Source organism: Colossoma macropomum, unplaced genomic scaffold (assembly GCF_904425465.1).
Source record: "Colossoma macropomum unplaced genomic scaffold, Colossoma_macropomum, whole genome shotgun sequence".
NCBI lineage: Eukaryota > Metazoa > Chordata > Actinopteri > Characiformes > Serrasalmidae > Colossoma > Colossoma macropomum.
Window position 1 is genome coordinate 16,010,236 of NW_023494804.1, and position 22,635 is coordinate 16,032,870.

Genomic DNA, 22,635 nt, shown 5'->3' on the forward strand with positions numbered 1-22,635 from the left:
AGCACTTTATGTCATTTTACATGTTTAAAAAAAAGACTTTTGTTTGTATAAAATATGAATTGTAAGTTGTTTTGTGTCAGGAAGAAGCTTACAAAGCAGATTTTTTTTTTATGTTTCTGTCTTCTGTCCACATGAAAACAGCATTTCAGATCCCACAGAGATTTTTAAAACGCCATTTTCTGTGTTTATTTATGGACAGAAAACCAAACTGCACTTTTTCTTTTCCTGATTGAACAACTAATTGAAATCATAATGGACTGATCAATTGATCATTGAAATAATTATTACTTGCAGCACTGATAATTGTTCAGACTCTTTCATGGCAAAATTAAAAAAATAAGACAAATGATGAAAAGATAAATATTTTTTCTTTGGGACTTTCTGAGACTCAGATTAAACTAAGACTACAAAGGAAGGCTTTTCATTGATGGAGAGTGTGTGAGTAATAATTGTATGAATTAAATTTAATTATGCCACATATTTTCATTCAGTCAAAGAGTCAGTCTACTCAGACTTTACCTCAGTGTTAAGTTCAACTGTAGACAGAACAAAATTGAAACATTCCATTGAAATTAATTTCAGTTTTATTCAAATGGAATCCACAAAACAATTCATTCATTTAACGTTGACATATTTTTAGTTTTTAAGTCTAACAACCTTGCTGGGTCATTGTTTTGAGTGACCACAAAGCATTAGCACAGAGCTGCCTCATTATAAACTAAACCTTTACAGATATTTTTCTCGCGTCATTGAAAAACAACAGAAAAAATCAAAGATTGCATTTCAGAAAGGATGGCCAGCTTTCCTCAAACCTTTCACGTGCAGGTTGGACCCGTGCTAAGAATCTTTACATACTTACATCCTTATTCAAAGTGTACAGAGGCTGTGGTTTACTGTGCTGGCCTATGGCTCCACTAAAACTGCATTTAATCATTTCTATTGACCAAACAAAACTAATGACCCCATAAAACCTGCTGCAGTCTTTGTTCTCCTTTTAAAATCCGTCCTGGCCGTGCAAGGTAGCCAAGAAATGTATACAAGACAAGCAGTTTCGTCAAGAGAACTGCACTTAAAACTGACAAATGACTTCAAACATAAAACACTTTCAGCCCATACATTATAATATTAATTCACATGAACATGAGATGGATAATCCACAAGTTTGACAAAAAACAAGCGGCTATTTAGGACATCTAATGATCTAGAGCTGGATTGGAACTGACTATATTATTTTCTCTGTACTTATTATACATTCAGCATATGTTGTGTATGCCACCTGTTAATAGACCACTAGTGTTTATGAATTTATGCAGATTAATACTGGACTAAATTGCTCCACAATTATTACCGTCAGACTGTAAACCAAACACACACCAGATTCATACTGGATTTAAATCACTCCACAATTATTATAGTCAGACTGTAAAACTACACACGTTGCAGATTCATACTGGATTGAAATCGCTCCTCAATTATTACCGTCAGACTGTAAAACTACACACACTGCAGATTCATACTGGATTAAAATCACTCCACAATTATTACCGTCAGACTGTAAAACTACACACACTGCAGATTACAGAAACACTCCAGGTAAAACTAAACCAGCCCAAAAGGACTAAACATAGTTTTCTAGTTCAGCTGGATAAGTTGAATCAAAGCCAGTGGTTTAGTAAACTGTGTTTAGGTTCAGGAACAGTCTGTGCTTAACACTGACAAATCACCCCAGCATTAAACATATTTACCCCATACAGTACAAATTCATATAGAATAAATGGCCTGTCAGACACTGAAGAGAAACCGCAGCACTAATGAACACAACACAGCATGTTGAATAAGTGGGCGTGAAGAGGGGACAGAGAGAGAGAGAGAGAGAGAGAGAGAAGAAAAACAGCCGAGACTGAGAGTACCAGCCGCAACATTTTATAGATCACCGTTTATACATAAAAATGTATATCATTGTTTCCAAATTGAAAAAATCTGTTATATAAGAACAAAACGATAAGAAGAAAAAATTGCGAAAGCACTAAAATAAAAAGTTAACAACACTAATAAAAGCAACTAATAAAATAAATAAATATAGGATTATATATTAATAGATCAATCACTGTAAGAAAACATCAGGTAGTGCTAAGAAAATGCTGTGTAAATATTTTCCATTTATAATAACAGTCATTAATAATTGTAATTAGTATTGATCATTTATTTCATTGTTTTGGCAGGTTGTTACAGTTAATGCCAATGAATCTGAGAATGAGAAAGAGAGAGTAGAGCAAGAAAGAAAGAGAGAGAGAGAGAGAGGGACAGTAAGAGTGAGAAAGGTGACAGATGGGAGAGTGGAGACAGAGATAAAGAGAGAAAGAAAGAGAGTAGAGAAAGAAAGAGACAGAGAGAGAAGAGAAAAAGATAGAGGGAGAGAGAGAACAAGAGTGAGAATGAAAGATACAGAGATGCGAGAGTAGAGAAAGATTGAAAGAGAGACTCAGAAAGTGAGACAGAGAAAGAGTAAGAGAAAAAGTGAGAGGAGAGAGAGAGAGGGACAGAAAGAGTGAGAAAGGAGACAGATGAGACAGTAGAGATAGAGTGAGAGAGAGATAAAGAGAGAGAGTAGAGAAAGAAAGAAGAGAAAAAGAGGGAGAGAGAGAGAACGAGAGTGAGAATGAAAGATACAGGGATGCGAGAGTAGAGAAAGAGAGAGAGACTCAGAAAGAGACTGAGAAAAAAATAAAGACAAATGAAGAGAGAGAAAGAAAGAGAGAGGGGGACAGAAAGAGACAGAGAGAGAAGAGAAAAAGACGGAGTGAGAGAGAACGAGAGTGAGAATGAAAGATACAGAGATGCGAGAGTAGAGAAAGATTGAGAGAGAGAGACTCAGAAAGTGAGACAGAGAAAGAGTAAGAGAAAAATAAAGAGTGAGAGGGAGACACAGAGGGATAGAAAGACAGCGAGCTGTGGAGCAGTAGCTCACCTGAGTGTACTGAGTGCAGGTGAGGGAGGAGCAGAACAGGTGTGTGTATAAAGTGTGTGAATGTGGTTCTGCTCTCAGACCGACACTCTGACACTTCATGATGAGAGCCCTGCTCTGTCTGTGGATCACTGGATCTGTTCTCTCACTGCACCGCACAGGTAAGTGCACTGCACTGATACAGAAAATCACAAACAGAGAGACAAAAAACACTTATTTTTTTGTGATCATAGTAAAACCTTCAATTCGTTGTTTATTTTATACACCATAATTTATTTTACAGTAATTTACTGGCTACTACTTGCGTTACTTTCACAGTAATTTGCTTTGCCATATTAACTGTACAAATAAAATATAAAACAGTTCAAATGATGGTCGCTGTAATTCTGCTGCACACTTACAGTAACAGACTGTACATTAAAATACAGTGATCTTTACAAAAGAACTGTGAAAGTAATGCAACTCACTGGCCAGTAATTTACTGAAAATTTACGTATGAAAAAATGAACTTTTAATTTTAAGAGACCTAAAAATATGTTAGTTAAAAAAGTCAATTAACATTAATAAACCATGTTTTTCCCTGCATATGAACAGAGTATCTCAAATATTTTTTTTAAGATGCAAATGCATATTTTATTTATACTTTGCATAAACATGAAATAAAAAAAATTAAAAATGTATAAAATTCTGTTAAAAGCTGTGTTCCAGAATTTAGAAAATCCAGTATTAAACCACCTTTAGAACACCAAAACTAGAACTGCCATAATAAAAACACTAAAAATGTTTTGTTAAAATGTTTACACCTTTTTAACTGCTGTCGTATCCCATAATGCTGTGGTACGGCTGAATGTCACCTTCACAGTAATCTGCTTTGTTATTGTATCCTAAGATAATTTGTTTTCACAACAAAACAACAGATACATTATTTTACTGTGCCAAATTAGAGTTATATACTGTATCGACCCACTACTGGCTGTAGACGTGGGGGCGTGGGCATGCAGAGCGTGGGATGTGTGCACGTTTTTTGTACACTATAGCCCTGACGTTTGGCCTTCTTGCACAACTATGCCACTGCTGTCTGCTGGAAGCGTCGCTGAAGAGATGTGGTAAACACTGCCAGCCTGTTTTGCCCCACTGGCAGGTCCTCACGGCTGGCTATCATCTCTTTCGCTGTCCTCCAGCCTCGTTGCGCTGCCTCCACCGCTGTCTTCGCCACCCATCCTCACCAAGCAGTTTATTCCTTGCAGTCCTCAGCCAGGCTTGGTCATTTGTGCAGTTTCGCCACCGAGTTCACAGTGGAATTCACCTCCAGAGCGCTGTGTCACTTCTGACACCAGTGTAGCATTGGCTAAAAAGTGGATGCAGGACTCTTTTTTGAAAACAGCAGCCCAAATGGCCAAAATAGCAGGCAGGTCACTTCTAGCCCTTCTCTTTCTTTTAGCAGTTACCAAACACAAACCTACTCTAACTAACCCCAAGCCTGGCACAAAACAACACTAACATCTTGACTTAAACACATAATAACAGTGCTACTGCCAACGTGTGCCTCCTATGAGCCTCTTTGAATGAAAATCTGCATAGCAGAGCTTCTACGGTCATGGGAGGTGGTGACCTGTAGTAGCCACCGCAGTATTTATCTACTCATTTATTTTTCTTTTTGAACTGAATGAAGGTCTATTAATAATCACAACAAGTATATTAATTTATTATGAACAAAATATAAGTGAACATTATCATATGCACTATTGAGTCAAACATGTCAAATAATGTTTTTTTTAAGCTAAGAATTAAGATGGTAATTTTTTTACCACTTTCAAATAGTGCTTAAAGAGAATGCTGATAATTATTATTGTAAGAGATATTTGTTATTATTGCAGTAGTAACAATGTTTAGTAATGTTAACGACAATTCAAATCAACATTAATAATAAATTGTACCAGAATAATGAAAAAATATAAAAGAGAAAAATATTCCAACAAAAATAACACATTCCACTTTGCTACTGGGTTTAATCCTAAACTATTTAAAGAATTAAACGAGATGGGCTGAATTTCCAGATAATTCTTTGTTGTATGAAATTAACAGGTTGTCAGAAACGGATCAGCCCAGAGTTAGAAAACCAGCACCAATTTAAACTAACTTGTTTTATTTACATTAACTTGGCTCCTGTTACTGTAGTTCACGTTTGTGGATGAGATCACATCTCGCATGTCCAGCAGTGTTTACTCTGAAATGTTTATTTAGCTGTGACCCACTAACACACATTAGTTGGGCTGGACACTCATGATAAAGGAGTCCTAATCAGCCACAGGATGGCACCGATAAACCAGCCACATGTGAGCAGGGAGGCCTGTGCCCCAGCAAAACAAACTCAATACACACTTAAGGATGAAAAAACATATATAGTCTTTACATTTAGCAATTGAGTGTTGAAAACATATATTAAGCAGATTATCTAATGTTTACTGGAGACGCACCATTATGAATTATTCAGTATCTACTACGGATTATTCAGTATGTACTGAGAATTATTCAGTAACTACTATGAATTATTTAGTATTTACTACAAATTATTCAGTATCCGCTATTATTTATTCAGTATGAACTATGAATTACTCAGTATCTACTACAAATTATTCAGTACCTACTATGGTTTATTCAGTATCTACTGTGAATTATTCAGTATCTTCTACAAATTATTCAGTATAAACTATGAATTATTCAGTATCTGCTATAAATTATTCAGTATCTACAACGAATTATTCAGTATGAACTATACATTATTTAGTAACTACTGAAAATTATTCAGTACCGACAGTGATTTATTCAGTATGTTCTACAAATTATTCAGTATCTACTGTGAATTATTCAGTATCTTCTACAAATTATTCAATATAAACTATGAATTATTCAGTATCTACTATAAATTATTCAGTATCTACTACAAATTATTTAGTATGAACAGTAAATTATTCAGTAACTACTGAAAATTATTCAGTATATACTACTATTTATTCAGTATATACTATGAATTATTCAGTATCTACTCTAAATTATTCAGTATCTACTGTGAATTATCCAGTACCTACTATGAATTATTCAGTATCTACTACAGATTATTCAGTATCTTCTACAAAATCTTCAGTATGAACCATAAATTATTCAGTAACTACTGAAAATGAATCAGTATATACTGTGAATTTATCAGTATCCCACTATGAATTATTCAGTATCTACAATGAATTATTCAGCATTTACTATGAATTATTCAGTACCTACTATCCAGTACCTGTTATTAATTATTCAGTATGAACTATGAATTATTCAGTATCTACTACAATTTATCCAGTTTCTACTGTGAATTATTCAGCATTTACTAAGAATTAGTCAGGATCCATTATTAATTATTTGGTATGTACTGTGAATTATCCAATACTTTCTACTACTTTAGATGTTTATCTTTGTTCACTCTCAAACAAAAATAGTGTTCTTGATTATCTACGTACAAATATAAACTGTATCAGTTGAGCATCCTAAACCTCCGTACAGAAGGTCCAGTGTGGGCCATCCACTGTGGCAAAAGCTCTCCACAGCTGTATACAACTCACTAAGCTGCTTCTGCTGCTGGAGAAGACAAAGGTCCAAATTTGTGATGTGTGTGTGTGTGTGTGTGTGTGTGTGTGTGTGTGTGTGTGTGTGTATACAGAGGAGGTGCATCCTCAGCTGAATGAATATGAAGTGGTCCGTCCAGTACGGCTTCACATGCACCAGCGGAGACACACACAGGTGAGTTACTGTATACAGGCGCTTTCATTTGTGCATTATACGCACTTAAACAAATGATTTTTTAAGGGTTCTTTAGTAAAGACAGTGGTTCTATATAGAACCATGAACACTTAAGGAACCATCTGCATGCTTAAATGGTTCTTTGCATGGTGAAATGGTTCTTCAGGTTGATGGAGTATGTATTGTACATGGTTCTATATAAAGCCTTTTGAAAAGGGTTCTCTGTAGCACCAAAATGTGTTCTTCTGTTGTATACAAACTTGACAATAACAGAACCCTTTTTGGTGCTATACGGAGCCATATACAACACATTCTCCATCAGTCTGCAGAACCGTTTCACCATGCAAAGAACACTGTCTTTATTAAAGAACCCTTGAAGAACCGTCTTTAAGAGTGTAGACTGTGCAACCCTTAGTCAACATAAAACATGTTTGTTTTGTCCACAGTCCTCACACACAGACACATTCTCGTATAGAGTGGAGCTGAAGCAGAAGAACATTGACCTTCATTTGAGGAGAACCAGGTGAGAAGTTTTACCTTTACAGACTCTCCTAAACGGCCTTCCTTTCATTGTTTTCTTTTTGGGCTATTTTCGAACACAGTGAATTCCATGCTCCGTGAAGTTTTTATTATAGAAATATTATCTACGTTTTCTCTTTATTATTATGTATGTCAGTTTAGAAGTGTTTATCAATCACCTCTGTTTTCTTGTGTTCTCGTATTTATCTACTTGTCAATTAAATGTGTCAAATGTGTTAACCTCCTGCTTCTTTTTAAATTGTAGTTTCACTGATTTTTCACTGTTATATACAAAATTTAACAGTGGTGGTGATGGGAACCAGGAGTTGTGATGTCTACAATGCAAATATCGAGATTTTATTCAACATCCAGTGAACCTACACGTGTCTTCTGAGGTTTATATGGAATGTTAATGATGGGAAAATAGTGGAAAATCTGAAATAATTTATAGTTTTATAATTATACTTTTCTTTGGGGACTATTTTTGCCTCACAGTGCCCTGCATATTATGTATCCCTCCACCATGAATGAATTTTAATGCCAAAATCTTCTCAAAAATATCATAAAACAATGTCTCAGACATCAGGCAGTGTATTCTTAACCACTTCATGTAATAACTTTCTTTGAGGAACCTTTTAGAAGTGGCCGTCTGGTTCCTATCACCACACTAGTTACTACTCACCTCTGATAATATCAGTATAAAACTGCATAATAACAGCATAACCCTGTACAACATAGTGTTGTCTTTGTCTTGCAGAGAACTGATCAGCCCAAACTACACTGAGACTCATTATACACCCAATGGGACCAGAGTGACCACTAGCCTTCAGGATCAGGTGAGTGTTGACCTGTACTCCACCTGTTTTTGTTTTTTTTTTAATAATGTGTGTGAGATCTGTGGCCTGATAACAGTATATGATACACAGGGAGATCATCAGTGCTATTATCACGGCTCAGTTGGAGATGACCAGCAGTCCATAGCCAGCATAAGCACATGTGAAGGTCTCAGGTACCAATGATGTAAACATAATCTCCACCCCAGGGTGCTCAAACTGCAACAAAGCTGCATTAAAGGGGGGGGGGGGCAATTTTACAGAACAGCTTTCTGCACTGTTCACTGTTACTTAAAAATGTGGAGTGTCCAAAACTTTGAGTGGTAAACTCTGAAAAAAGTTGGTGCTTCAAGGGTTTTTTTGTAAAGAAATGGTTCTGTATAGAACCATGAACATTGAAAGAACCCTCTGCATGATTAAATGGTTCATTACATTGTAAAAGGTTCTTCATATTTTATATAGCATCCAAAAGGGTTCTATTGTTACGGTGTCAAGCCTGTATAAAATAGAAGAACGCTTTTGGGTGCTATATAGAACTCTTTTTAAAAAGATTGTACAAAGAACCATCTGTATAGAACCATTTTCCTTACTAAAGAACCCTTGAGGCATCATCTTTTTTATGAGTGAACTTTATACAATTTTCTGTAAATCAGGTAATTTACAGTCAGACGCAGAAGTTTGAACACATCCTGATCAGATTCCCTGCTTTGTTGATTTTGTAAGTGAAAAAAGGTTTTTGGAAATATTGGAAAGAAATTAAACATAAAATATAGAATGTACTTTTGCACAGGCCACACTTTGTTTTACACTATTAAAAAAATGCAGCTTTAAAGTTAAAAAGTAACAGGATTTACTTAAAATGCTGAGTTCACTGAACTTAAAATAAGTTAACAAATGTAAAACACAAGTTGTTTATATGATAATGTTACAAGTTATATGGACTCAAAATTTTAAGTTAACATGGTTAACATACTTAAAAACTGCATTTTTTCCAGTGTATTGTTTTTTCCAGTGTGTTCAGCAAATAAACAGTAATTGTGTATTAACATGTGCAGAAGTGTGCTTCTGTAGAGGAAGTGTTCACTTATTTACACTGAAATCAACAACGTGGAATTTGACTAGGGCTGCTCAAACTCTCACATATATAAAGATGTCTGTTTGTGCTGTGGACAGAGGGTTTTTCAGAGCGGGAGGTCAGGACTACATGATTGAGCCTCTGACGGGCAGCGAAACTGGAGAACATGCAGTGTTTAAGGCTGAATTCTTCAGAAGCAGCGGCTTCTCCTGTGGAGTCACCAACCAAACCCTGGACTCTGCACTGCCCAGATTCAACGTCAGAGTGCCGCATCGATCTGTGGTAAGAGAAGCATTAACTGAAAAGGAGATTCACTTACAGTAGATCCTGACCATCAAAGGTTTGGGGACACTTTGGCTTCTTTATCTTCAGTGATTTATTTATACTAGCCCAGGGGTCGGCAACATGCGGCTCTTTTACTGTCCTGTTGCGGCCCCACAGCAGAATTAGATCTTTAGGTAAAAATAAAATAATCCTCCTTTGCAGTAAAATAAAGCTCTGCTGATCGTTCTAACATAGTTTTAACAATAAATGGTCTTATACGCTGGAGTTAATGTGGAACTGCTAATTCACCTTTTAACCCTGAAGATCAGCACACAGACTGCTGGCCACCATAGCAACACAGACAACAATCTCACCTAGCTAGTAGCTAAGAAAAGAAAGAAATCAAACATTGAGAGACATTTTTACAAGAAACTCTTCTACTTTTGAGGAAAAGTTTCCTGTCAGAGATGCGAGAAAAGCAGCTATAGCTGTGCTGAAGCTTAAAGCAGAGCAAAGTAAAACTGTGTTTATATTTATATTACATATTTTTAGTCTATACTCACATTAGCACATACTGAGATATATTTACAGCCAAGATGGTAAAATGGACATAACATGTTTTAGCTCCGAAGGTGGTTTGATTTTTGTAGGTTGCGACCCCTGTAGTAGCACTTCTGGTGATTTTTCTGCTTTTCATCATTACTTTTCAAAGATGTAAGAAAGTTTAGTCTTTTTCAAATTATTGTTAAAAACTCATATTGAAACTCTTAAATACCTTGGCCCAATCCCATTTCTTATTTTTACCCCTACCCCTTGTTTTTGAGTGTCATCTTGCCCCTTGGAACTGAGTTATAAGGGGTAGTGGTTGAAATCTTTCCTACAAAATAGGAACCTCAAACAAAAAATACTTCATTAACAGGCTGCTAGTGGTGCTCTGTAGGCGACCCTGCCAGTCTGCAGTGATAGCAGAGGAGGGTAAAGTTCAGCCTCAACCTCGCTGCTGGGCTTTAGTTAACTTTAGGGAATCATATGCCTTCGAAGAGGGGAGGCAATTATTTGTTATCGCCCACCACTAATTCTTCAGTGATATGGAGCTGAAGTCAGCTATTCGCCAGCTTCTTGCTTGAATTTTCCCATTTCACCTTAAATATGCAGCAGTTACATTCTGACTATTTAAGGTGCAACGGGAAATTTAGCTTCCAAGACATCCGCTACTATCAGCGATTTTTTTAATGCTTGTTATGATGAAAAGGACCATTTGAAACAACATTAAACTAAGATAATACGTGATAATAATAATAATAAGTGTTATTGGAATTTTTTAACAGAGAAAATTCTCACATTTGTGGGTTTCTTTGGTCGCTTATTCAGCCATCTTGCAGGTTTTTCTTTTTTTCTCGTAACACTCCGTGTGGAGGGCGTCTCCTAAAAAACCTCTGTTTGGAGAGTCATGCAGCCCCAACACTTCACTCTTCTATCTCAACAAGAATCGGGACACCCTACGCCTAGACGAGAATGGGGTAGGGGCTAAGTGGTAGGGGCAAGGGGCAAAATGGGATTGGGCCCTTGAGTGCTGACATCACAACAAGGGGAGAAAGTGGGCGTGGCCTTTAGCTTTATTCCCCAACACTGCACTGTTAACAATGTTGGCACAAATATTTACACAAGTGATATAAATAAACATGTTCAGGTAAAATTGTAACTTTGTGCAGTCTGAGAATGAAAACATGCTCATTTAGCTCAGAAACATTTTGTAAAGATGGGTGTCCACAAACATTTAAATTTATAATTGTACTGGACGCAGATGTTTCAAATATATTCCTTTTTTTACTGCAGTTTGCTGAGCAAGATTCACAAACACAAACTGTTCTGGATGAACAGAAGTACATTGAGATGTTTCTGGTCGTGGACAACAGTGAGGTACGAAACAGTCTGAATATTTATTCTCAAATATCATCAAGTGTGTTTATATGTAGACCAGTAACACGATCATTATCTGATTCCAGCAGTTATCTGATTGTTTAGATGGTCACATAAACAGCATACTCCAATTACTTAGACTGGTATCAGATGTCAAGAAATCCAGTAAAGAGAGCTGGATTTAAACAGGATTTTCAGCACATTTGTTCTCTGATTGCTTTCATTTTTCTACATCTGCACAAACAAAACCAGACAGAGAAGAGCTGCCCAGCAGTTAACACTCAACAACTATTTCAACAGTCACGCTTAAAAAAGATGGTTCTTCAAGGGTTTTTTAGTAAAGAAAATGGGTCTACATAGAACCATGAACACATTTGCATTAAATGGTTCTTCACATGGTGAAATGGTTCTTCAGGTTCTATATAGAACCTTTCTGAAAACGGTTCTATATAGCACCCAAAATATTTTTTCTATTGTTTGACATTGTAACAATAGAATTACCCTTTTTTGTGCTGTATAGAACCCTTTTCAGAAAGGTTCTATACAGAACCTTTCTACAGCACATTCTTAAGAACCCTTTCTTAAGTGTGCAAAGAACACTTTAATCATGCAAAGGTTTGGTTGAGTGTTCATGGCTCAATATAGAACAATTTTCTTTACTAAAGAACCCTTGAAAAACCATCTTTAAGAGTGTAGAACTGAAACTTTGGCAGATTATTACATTGTGTGCAATTCAGAGCCACATAATCTCATCGCTTATATCTCAGTGATGATCTCTATAAATAACAGTAATTATCAGAGCTGCTCTAGTGACCGGATCACCTGTCAGGTACTGAGAGCTTTTACTGAACTGCTTTTAGCTCAGAGCACCAGTGAGCTGGATTTACTATAGGAGTCTCTAAAACTCGCTCGCTGGTGTCACTAAGTCATTTTAAACCTTTAGTCTCCAACCACCTTCAGACATATATATATATATTTCTATTTGAGCTATTATTATTATTATTATTATTATTATTTTATTTTTTTGTTTGTTTTTATAAATATTATTTTTAGTAGTAGTATTATTTTTAATAAATCTTTTTGTCTTTTTTAATTTGTTTATCTGGTAAATTTCATTTCAACTTTTTCACTTCCTTGTAATTGGCTTGGTTGAAACAAAGGTTAATTGATTGCCTGATTGAGACTCATAAAGATCCGGAGTCTTATCAGTAATATTAGTAATATTAATTATTATTAAATATAATTATTAGTAAATGAATGCGTATAAATGTGTTAATTCATTATTACAATCTTATTTTCTGTAGTGATCAAATTATTTTGTACATGTAACATACTTTAAATAATTAAAACGTAACGAATGTGTGTTGTGTTAGTTTCGGAAGTTAGGGAGCGACGTGACCAAAGTGAGGAAGAGGATGTTTCAGATCATCAACTTCGTTAACATGGTGAGTTGTTTTGGTAGTCTGCTTTAGTAATAATAACTGTTAATCTAGCACTGGCTAATTTAGCTAACAGGTAATGGAAGTTTAGCCCACAGTTAGCATGGTGCTACCTGCTTGCCTAGATCACCACAGTGTGGAGCTGTTCAGTAAAGAATAGAAAAGTCTGAAATCTTTATTCAGGCACTTCAATGCCCAAAGCATTAGCACAAAGCTGCTTTATGATAAACAGTGTTTCCTCAGGTTTACCTTTCCCTTACACACATTCATCGCTCTGGTGGGGTTGGAGGTGTGGTCAGACGGAGATAAGATAAACATCACTTCCTCTGCAGCCAGAACTCTGTCTGCGTTTACACAATGGAGGACAAACGAACTGAACACCATTAAGGAAAACGACAATGCTCAGCTCATCACGTGAGTCTAGTGGCTGTCAGTTATGATTTACTTCAAGTCAGCCAAAAAATAAAAGTAATTAATTTTTTACCTTAGCACTCACTTTAGGGCAAAGATGATCGCCACATCAACTTTTTGAAGCGTCTGTATCTCAGAGACTAATAAAGTGACTGCACAATCACATTATTTATTAATCAAATCTCTGTTAAAGGTGCAGTGTGTAAGATTTAGGGGGCTCTATTAGCAGAAATGGAGTATAGTATACAATATAATCAGCTGTAACTATGAATTGTTGTGTTTTTGTTAGCTTAGAATGAACCCTTCATATCTATATAGGGAGCGGCTCCTCTTCCAACAGAGGCCGCCATGTTGTGCCTCCATGTTGCGCCGCCATGTGTCTATAGTAGCCCACAATGGACAAACCAAACACTGGCTCTAGAGGGTGCCTTTCGAATTTTTACACTGAATTTGGTGGCGCTGTAGCTCTGGTAGGAGGACGTAGAAAGAAGAAAAATCAGTGGTTGCTGCTGGTTCTGGCTGACCATTTTGTGCTGTAAGAATCAAATTTTGACAAATGGAGGATCAGACTTGTAATTTAGCACAGGAAGAAGCGAGGGATGGTGAATCCTCGCCATCAAAAAAGTGAAAACATGAAGAAGCAAAACAAAATCGGGACAGGCAGAGAAAACCTGACAGCCACTGTAGGTTCTGCTACACGCTTATAAAGGGAGGGGTGAGGAAGGGGGAATTAGCTGGTTGCAGTCTGCTACATCACCACTGAGTGACACTAAATATTGCACATTGCGTCTTTAAGCAAATCTTAGATGGTCCTTCCGGAGGTTTTCAGGGAGTACTCATAGAACGAGGCTAATGTGTCTTGTGTGTGTGTGTGTGTATTACTGCATGTAAATCCTGCTGTGCTCCTCAGCAACTAAAAGATAAGCTTTGGCCTCTTTTATGTTTTTTATATACAGTTTTTGGTAACAGCATTTCTTCATGGAGAGCAGACTAATGTCCCCACAAACCACACATTGTTCATGAGTTCATCATTCTGGGTCCTCACAAAGAGAGAAATACATACACATACACATGATTTAAGTGTGCTCAAACATGCCATTGTTTTTCAGAGCGATAAACTTTGGCTCTATAGTGGGCCTGGCAAACGTGGGAAGCCTGTGCACCATGGACTCCACCACTTTAGTTCGAGTAAGTCTAGCATGGCTGAACCTACTTACTCTAACAAACCTCAACCAGTGTGCAAACTACCCCCTGGTATTCGGGGGTCTTATGTTGTCTATCTGCTAACTCACTCACCATAGCAGCGCTGATGCTTCAAAGGCAATAAAATGTTTGGTTTATCAGTTGTTCTTCTGTAAATGCTCTGTTCTAGTTTGGCACTCTTCTGTCTTCAGTATAAGAAATGAGGACCAGTCACTCTTTACACCAAACTCTTGGGAAACTCGGCGAGTTTTGATATTTACAGATCTGCTGCAGCACATTGTAGAGTTATGAGGAATCCAGGCAGAGTTACAGTTTCTAGGATATGAGGGACCAACTGGGTGAACCAGACTGCTACAGCGCCACCCTGAGGCAGAGCAGTGCTGCAGCTCTAGTTAGTTAAGATACCAAAGACAGAAGCTGATTTTGGGACATCCAGGGGGTCCAAGAGGTTAATTAGGAGGTCCCAGACCCCCCAGGACCCCCTGTATTTTGCACCTTGACCTCAACTCAGCAGCTAATTATAAAGCCCTTCAGAACCTCAGTGATTAGTGTTCAGCTTCATATATGCACCAGTAACTAAATACATAGCTGTAGAGCCAGAGATGCTAATTGATGAGATCATATTAAACTGTTGCAGGATTTCTCGTCCAATGCCCTGGAGACGGGAGCCGTGTTAGCACATGAACTTGGACACAACCTGGGCATGCTTCATGATACATCATCCTGCTCCTGTGTTGAGGCTCACTGCATCATGGCTCCAGTACTCAGGTACAGATCTGAGAACAATAAACTACAGCAACATATTATTCATTACAGTCTCTGAGTGTATTTTGTTGGAACTAAAAGGTTGGTGTTTCTAATAAAGTGGCCAGTTTGTGTAAGTGCAACGTGAGTGTTTCAAATAAAGCGGCCAGTTAGTGGAAACCCAAGGTGGACGTTTCTAATAAAGAGGCCAGGTAGTGGAAGCGCAAGGTGGGCGTTTCTAATAAAGTGGCCAGGTAGTGGAAGCACAAGTTGGGTGTCTCTAATAAAGTGGCCAGTTAGTGGAAGCACAAGGTGGGTGTTTCAAATAAAGCGGCCAGTTAGTCGAAGCGCAAGGTGGGTGTTTCTAATAAAGCGGCCAGTGAGTGGAAGCCCAAGGTGGGCGTTTCTAATAAAGTGGCCAGGTAGTGGAAGCGCAAGGTGGGCGTTTCTAATAAAGTGGCCAGTTAGTGGAAGCACAAGGTGGGTGTCTCTAATACAGTGGCCAGTTAGTGGAAGCACAAGGTAAGTGTTTCTAATAAAGTGGCCAGTTAGTGGAAGCACAAGGTGGGCGTTTCTAATAAAGTGGCCAGTTAGTGGAAGCACAAGGTGTTTCTAATAAAATAGACAGTAAATGTCTACTGCAAAGTTAAGAGAGCAAAAAAGAGACATTAGGCATCCAAACCTGTCTGCAGTCTTGTGCTCAGACCCTGAAGGTCAGTTTTATGTCCTCTACAGTAACCCCCCTCCTGAGCACTTCAGTAACTGCAGTGTGGCGGAGTATGTGCAGTTCCTACAGTCGTCTCCTGCTCTGCATTGTTTGCTGAATGAACCTGCTAACGGCTCCATCATCTCCCCACCCATCTGTGGAAACGGCTTCCAGGAGGAGGGAGAGGATTGTGACTGTGGCCCCGTGGAGGTGAGGGGACAGAAATGTTTTAAAGAGCTAATATCATGGAAAACCTCAATAAAAGATTTTGATGCAGTATGTAAATACTGTTAATGTTGCAAAGTGCAACACTCACTCTTCAACCCATACAGTCCACATACAGAAGCTAAGCTACAAAAACAGGTTGTTTCGAATTCATCATGGTTGTGAAATCACAGCCACAAACTGTGCCCAGTTCAGCCCCGCCCATTCCGGTAGTACTGATTGAGTGCTCTTCCTTGATTAAATGTTGTGCTGTTCCTGGCTGTCAGGAAACAAACAGATCCTTAAAGCCTTCCAAACAATCCACACATCACAAAGAGGCTGAAGTTTATTTTTAGCCCTCACAGCTGTGAGGAGCTTAATCCCAGTTTATAAGATTGTTCCAAATGTGAGCCTAGACTGCTTTTTGAATGAGACTCAATACAAATACATATATCAGTCTAAAAAGTACAGTAACAAAAACAGTTTAATTCTAAGGAATGAAGAGAGACTGGAAAATTGTCATGTAAAAATGAACTATAACTGTTTTTGGTACATGAAACCACATAAATAAGTCTAGTTGAGGAGAAATATGGTCCCTTTAAAGTCAGAAGTGTGAAACTACACACATTACCCAAAAAGTAAGAATATGGCAAAGATATCTTTAACCCTGCTCATACAAAATTATACATTACTGCAGAGTTCAGTTCCACGAGTAACCTAAAACAGCTTGGTCCAATTAAGAGCAGCATAGTAGCCAAACGCTACTTCTCCATGGTTAGTCTTCACCTTTGGCAGGACTGACTAGTTCCTAATGAACTGAGAGTTCTGCTCGGCTCATGTTGCTGCAGCAGATCAGATAAAAACGCTGCTCCTGCACCATTAAGACATTTCTAGAGCAGTAACAGCTCCTTAAAGTCTGTTCTGATACAGACTGGTAGCCAGTGTGAGGATTTAAGAATGGGGGGGTGTTCCTTCTTTTACTCCCAGTGAGACTCTGGCAGCAGCATTCTGAATCGGCTGAAGCTGTTTGACTGTCTTTTTTGGGAGTCCAGTTAGGCAACCTTTACAGTGATCAATTCTGCTGGAAATAAAGGCGTGGATGACTTTCTCCAGGTCTGCTTTAGTCAGAACATCTCTGATCTTGTTGATATTCTTAAGGTGATAAAAAGCTGATTTGCTGACTTCTTTGACACGACTGCTAAAACTAAGATCAGAGTCCATTAGTACGCCAAGGTCACAGACAGGCAGCTAGTCTGAGCCTCTCATTGCCATTCCAGAATAAAATAATTTCTCTTTTATCTTTATACAACTGCAGAATGTTTTGTCCCATCTAGTTAGTGATGTGCTCAAGGCACTTACAAAGTGACTCCAGTAGTTTGAGGAGAGGACCAAGTAGATCTGAGTATCATCTGCATAGCTGTGGTAAGATATCCTATAGTCTTGTAGTATTTGGCCAAGAGGCAGCATGTATAGATTAAACAAGAGCGGCCCAAGAATTGAACCCTGTGGGACACCACAGGTCACTGGTACTCTCTCAGAAACATTATTTTCTATTTTGACAAAGTAGATCTTTCCTTGCAGGTATGAACGGACCAATTTTAGGAGAGTCCTTGAGAGTAGGTAACAACCTCTATGGGATGCTCAGAGAGTTGGAGATGTCCACTATAATATTTGCATAATAAAGGTCTGACTGGCTGTTTGGCTATGTGTTGTAGGATTGTACAGACCCATGCTGCCACGCTGCCACCTGCACCTTTACCCAGGGATCACAGTGCTCCTCCGGAGACTGCTGCAACAACTGCAAGGTCAGAGGTCAAACACACACACCTCTAACTTACACATTCACACACATTTATCTTAAACACTCACTCAAACGCTGGAGTTTCTAGCACAAGACTGAAGCCAAAATCCAAGACACATCCAGTCAGAAGTTGAAAGAAAGTTTGTTTGTTGTTGTCATTTGTGTACACATTCTTACACTGAATATGTTTCTGGCCTAATGTTTTTCATAGAAACCATAAAAACATATATGTACATGACATTTTCACTGTTCATCTGCTGTTATTTTACAAAGCAAGATTTCTCCATTAGCCATGGTTATTTTACAAAGCAAGATTTCTCCATTAGCCATGTAACTGAAGTCTAAAATTAAACTTGTCCAGCAAGCTTGTTGAAGAGCTCTCACATTGGGCTTAAATTCTGCAGAAATTAAACAGGAACCAGGTCCTCTTTGGTCTCTTTAAGCATGAACTGATAATCCCTCTCCTTGCATTTAATGACTCTAACTGTACACATAAAGCACAAATAAATCTCTTAGTCTCTGTGTATTGTGAATCTGTGTGTTCATGCATTAGCTCTGACTGCTTTAGTTTGAACGCATCTTTAGACTCTAACCTTGTGTTTCCCAACCTGGTCCTCAGGGCCCCCAGATGGTGAACATTTTTCTTTCATTCTTAAGTGTTGTGAAGAAAATGTGGACTGTCTGTGGGGCCCCCGAGGACCAGGTTGGGAAAAACTGCTCTAGCCAATTAGCACTAGCGTAAGAGTAAGTTTTCCAAGTCCCTCTGGATAGAAACTGCAAATGGTAAATGCTGTGAATGTAGGTGCAGAAATACTGCTTTGTAAAACACCTTCAAAGGCATCTGTGCAACAAAATGAACAGAAACTCAGAACCTGAGAAAAGGAGTTAGGAACTAAATGTGCAGTTTCTCAGTTTTACACAATCATTTACTGAGATTTGATTTGGGTGACTAAAGTCTAAATCAGAGAATCTTCTGATTTTCAGTTCCTGCCTCTGGCCACCATGTGTCGGAACATTCAAAGTGAGTGTGACCTGCCTGAGTACTGCAGCGGGACGAACGCAGACTGTCCAGAAGACACATACCGAGTGAACGGCCTTCCCTGCAGAAACAACAGTGGCTACTGCTATGACGGCCAATGTCCACTCAAACTGGACCAGTGCATCAGCATGTGGGGAGACAGTAAGGCTACATTTCATCAGCACAGCTTCTGCATTTAGACTGACACCCTAATCTATGTGTTGTTGATTGTGGGGGTGGGGGGGGGGGGGGGGATCAACCGACTCATGAATTTGTGAAATTTGGATAATCTGAAGAGAAGATTCTAAAATGACTGAGACACACTGCAGAACATCAAGAATGAAGAAGTTCTAATACATTTAACATCCAGACTGAAGTTCTGATCAAATATCCCGAATTAAGTTTTGATAAAATTAACATCCAGAAGTCTTTTTTTTCCCAAAGTAGTGACCCAAAGTTGAGGCAGATAATATTACAGTATTAAAAAAAATGCATCATTTCATCACTTCTAGCCCCTCAAAAAAACTTGATATATTCAATATTTTTAATTGCTTTGTCAAGTGATTCCAAACTTTTGAACAGTCAATTATAAAACAAAGAAGAAAAAGGGAAAAAAAAGAGAAAAGAAAAAGATCACACTGGCCCCATTTCAACCTGTTCAGTCTGAAACTGATTCAACACAGCAGAAAATGACCACATCTGTTCAGGGCTTTCCTTTTCCTTGTAGAGATTTTATACACCTTCATCCAGACTTTGTGTTGAGTTTTCAGGCTACGTGTAAAGGTCATTAACTGTGTGTCACAGCAGAAGGAAAATATGAAACATGCTCTATTTTCAGGAATATTTGAGAATATCTGGGATTTCTAACTTTCTCCAAATTGAATTAACTACCGTGACATTTTCAGCGTAACACGAAAGAATAGACATACTTTTTTCCGCCAAAGTTATGAACATTCTGTCAATTTCCAAACTGTTCCTGGTCTGGAAATTAGTGTGTTTATGTTTTTCCACCCTTTGTGTAAGACCCCTTTTTTTTGCATATTGTCACAGAAAGCGCATCTCTGAAATGGTCACTTTATAGGTGAAGGAGAAAAATTGCTTTTAATTTTAATTATGTTAACATAATGTGATTTTGACTATTTCTACTATCCATTGTTCCTGAAATGTTCCCAGAATGTAAAGAGCAGCTGGATATTTTAAATGATTAGGGGAAAAAAACAAAAATGAAGTTAAAACGTTTTCATTTGACAGTCGGGATAAATAAACCTAGAAATTTGAGTCTAGAGCTGCAACGATTCTTTGCAAAGAGCTCCACAAATAGCTGCTACACTTTAAAAAGTTCTTTGTGCATTCTTTAGTAATGACAATGGTTCTGTAGAGAACCATGAACACTCAGAGAACCCTTTGCATTAAATGGTTCTTTGCATGGTGAAATTATCCTTCAGACTGCTGGAAAATGTGTTGTATATGGTTCTTGTGCTGTTTTGATGTCAAGCTTGTAAAGATGGTTCTTCAAGAGTTCTTTAGTAAATACAGTGGTTCAATACAGAACCGTGAACACTCAAAAAGCCATTTGCATGCTTAAACGGTTCTCTGCATGGTAAAATGGAAATAGAACCTTTTTGAAAAGGGTTGTATATAACAGTAAAAATGGTTCTGCTGTTGCTACGATGCCAAGCTTGTAATGATAGAACAGAATAATGAAACAACAGAATAATAGAACCCATTTTGGTGCAATACAGAACCATATACAATATATTCTCCATCAATCTGAAGAACCATTTCACCATGCAAACAACAATTTAAGCATGCAAATGTTCTATATAGAACATCTTTTATAAGAGTGTATAAGAATAAAATGTATCAGGATAAAAAACATAGGTGGCAGCTGTGACTGCCTGTCGAAATGGGCCATGAGATTTTTTAAAGAAGTAAAGAGTGAAAGGCAGTTTTGTGTGTCACCTTGAAGCGTGTGGGAGGATTTTTTAATAAAGCGTGTTCAAGACATTCACAGCCCGCTTCCAACCAAGGCCACGCTCCTCTGAAAGACCAGCCTGTACACCCACGCGCTGATTAAAGAACCGCATTTAAAGCGATCTATGCTACACATTAGGCCTATAGGAAAATAAAGAACTGTGATATTTGCTGTGTGCTGAATGGACACTTCAGACCGTTTAATACTTTGCAGTTTTGTTCCTCTCCTTCTTCTTTCAGCTGCTGAAGTGGCCCCGGAGTCCTGCTACGATCTGAACACAAGAGGCACGCATTACGCGTACTGCAGACGCCCGTATCCACAAGACTATATAGCGTGTCCAGAGAAGTAAGTTATGACAGATACTTATTATTTTCTTATTAAAACTGTTATAAATTAGTACATTTCACAGGGTCCAACCATACACTTAAACAAGGGGCTGCAACGTATAGACAGAATGTCATACTGTGATTGTGATTTGCTTTGTAATATATTCACTTTATTAAATAATAAAGTCATTCCATTTAAACTGTTTACACTGAGGGTCAGAAACAGACAGAAAACCATAAAGCAGAGCCGTTACACAGCACTGCCTAATGTAGAAATCTGTTTTTAAAGCAGTAATGCTCCTTGTATTGTCATCATGTTAGCCAGCTAGTTAGCTAGCTATGTTAGCGTCAAGCTAGCGGTGTTAGCTTGGCATTATATAGGATTTTTATGTCAGCTCCAGTTTAAATACAGCTCATAACAGGCATGTAAGCAACATTTCTCACTTTGTATGTCTCAGTTGTTATGTAATGCTTCATTTAAAGGCTTACATTTGAAATTTGTCCTTCATTATTGTAGCGTTAGCATGTTAGCCCGTTAGCTTTCTGTTGACCTGCTCAGCCAGTGAGGGCAGAATCCATGTATAGAGAGAATATAAAATGTAGACCAGTTAAAGCGAGTCTGTTAGGAGCAAACAGTGATTTTTTTATTTAACTGGCAGTTTTTCATCTTGCTGGATTTTATTTGCTCAGATTTTAACTCTAACAACTGGACTTTAAGTCTTAATGAATTGTTCAGTCATTATGAAGACACAGCCTGCTGTTTATGCCCGTAATATTGTTGTTCTTGCCGTAATTTCATTTTCTCTCAGCTGTACTGACAGCCACAGACTGCATGCTGTCCCAGAAAAGCCCAGAGACACTTAATGAGACTAAACAATCACTTAAAAAGAAACCACATTTTCTTTAACTTCGCAAAATATCAGCCATATTTCAACCATAATCTCGAAAAACAGTAGTCATGTGAAAAATAACCTGGGTTCAAAACACAGCGCATGGGTGAAGATCGGCCGGAATTATTCTGATTCATTTATATTGTTGGATTGTGTGAATGCCTTGATTTATCAAAACACTCATAAAAACCCATTTGGCACTGAGGTTGTTCAGGATGCTCAGAGCACAAGTCATCAAATGAAAGATAATTTGCATATTACAACATTTTATAAATATATTATGGCAAGACAATAGTGCAATAACAATTAACAAACAATATACTGTGAAACTCTAACTTAAACAACAGCTTACAACAGGTGCTCTAATGTGCATTGTTTATTATTATTATTCACTATTATTGTCATTGTGACAATAACCATAATGACAAATGTACTACCTGACCAGTCTGTCTATTTATATATACTCATTTATGCATATTTATACTTTTATTTTATGTTCTTTAGATTGTGCAGTTTAATCTTGTGCTTGTACACTGTATTCTTCTACTTTACACTG

The 22,635-nt window shown here is 37.8% G+C and overlaps 1 protein-coding gene across 1 annotated transcript; it reads left to right on the plus strand.

The window, feature by feature from the left end:
* Nucleotides 1-2,888: 2,888 nt before the first annotated feature.
* LOC118825106 (zinc metalloproteinase-disintegrin-like batroxstatin-3) lies at nucleotides 2,889-22,053 on the plus strand. Its single transcript, XM_036595641.1, has 16 exons — nucleotides 2,889-3,126; nucleotides 6,672-6,751; nucleotides 7,198-7,274; nucleotides 8,028-8,106; nucleotides 8,197-8,279; nucleotides 9,277-9,460; nucleotides 11,279-11,362; nucleotides 12,736-12,833; nucleotides 13,003-13,215; nucleotides 14,322-14,400; nucleotides 15,053-15,183; nucleotides 15,895-16,075; nucleotides 17,785-17,874; nucleotides 18,855-19,050; nucleotides 21,103-21,208; nucleotides 21,999-22,053. Exons 1-16 carry the CDS (start codon nucleotides 3,066-3,068, stop codon nucleotides 22,051-22,053), a joined length of 1,797 nt encoding a protein of 598 aa, XP_036451534.1. The 5' UTR covers nucleotides 2,889-3,065.
* The last annotated feature ends 582 nt before the right edge of the window (nucleotides 22,054-22,635 follow it).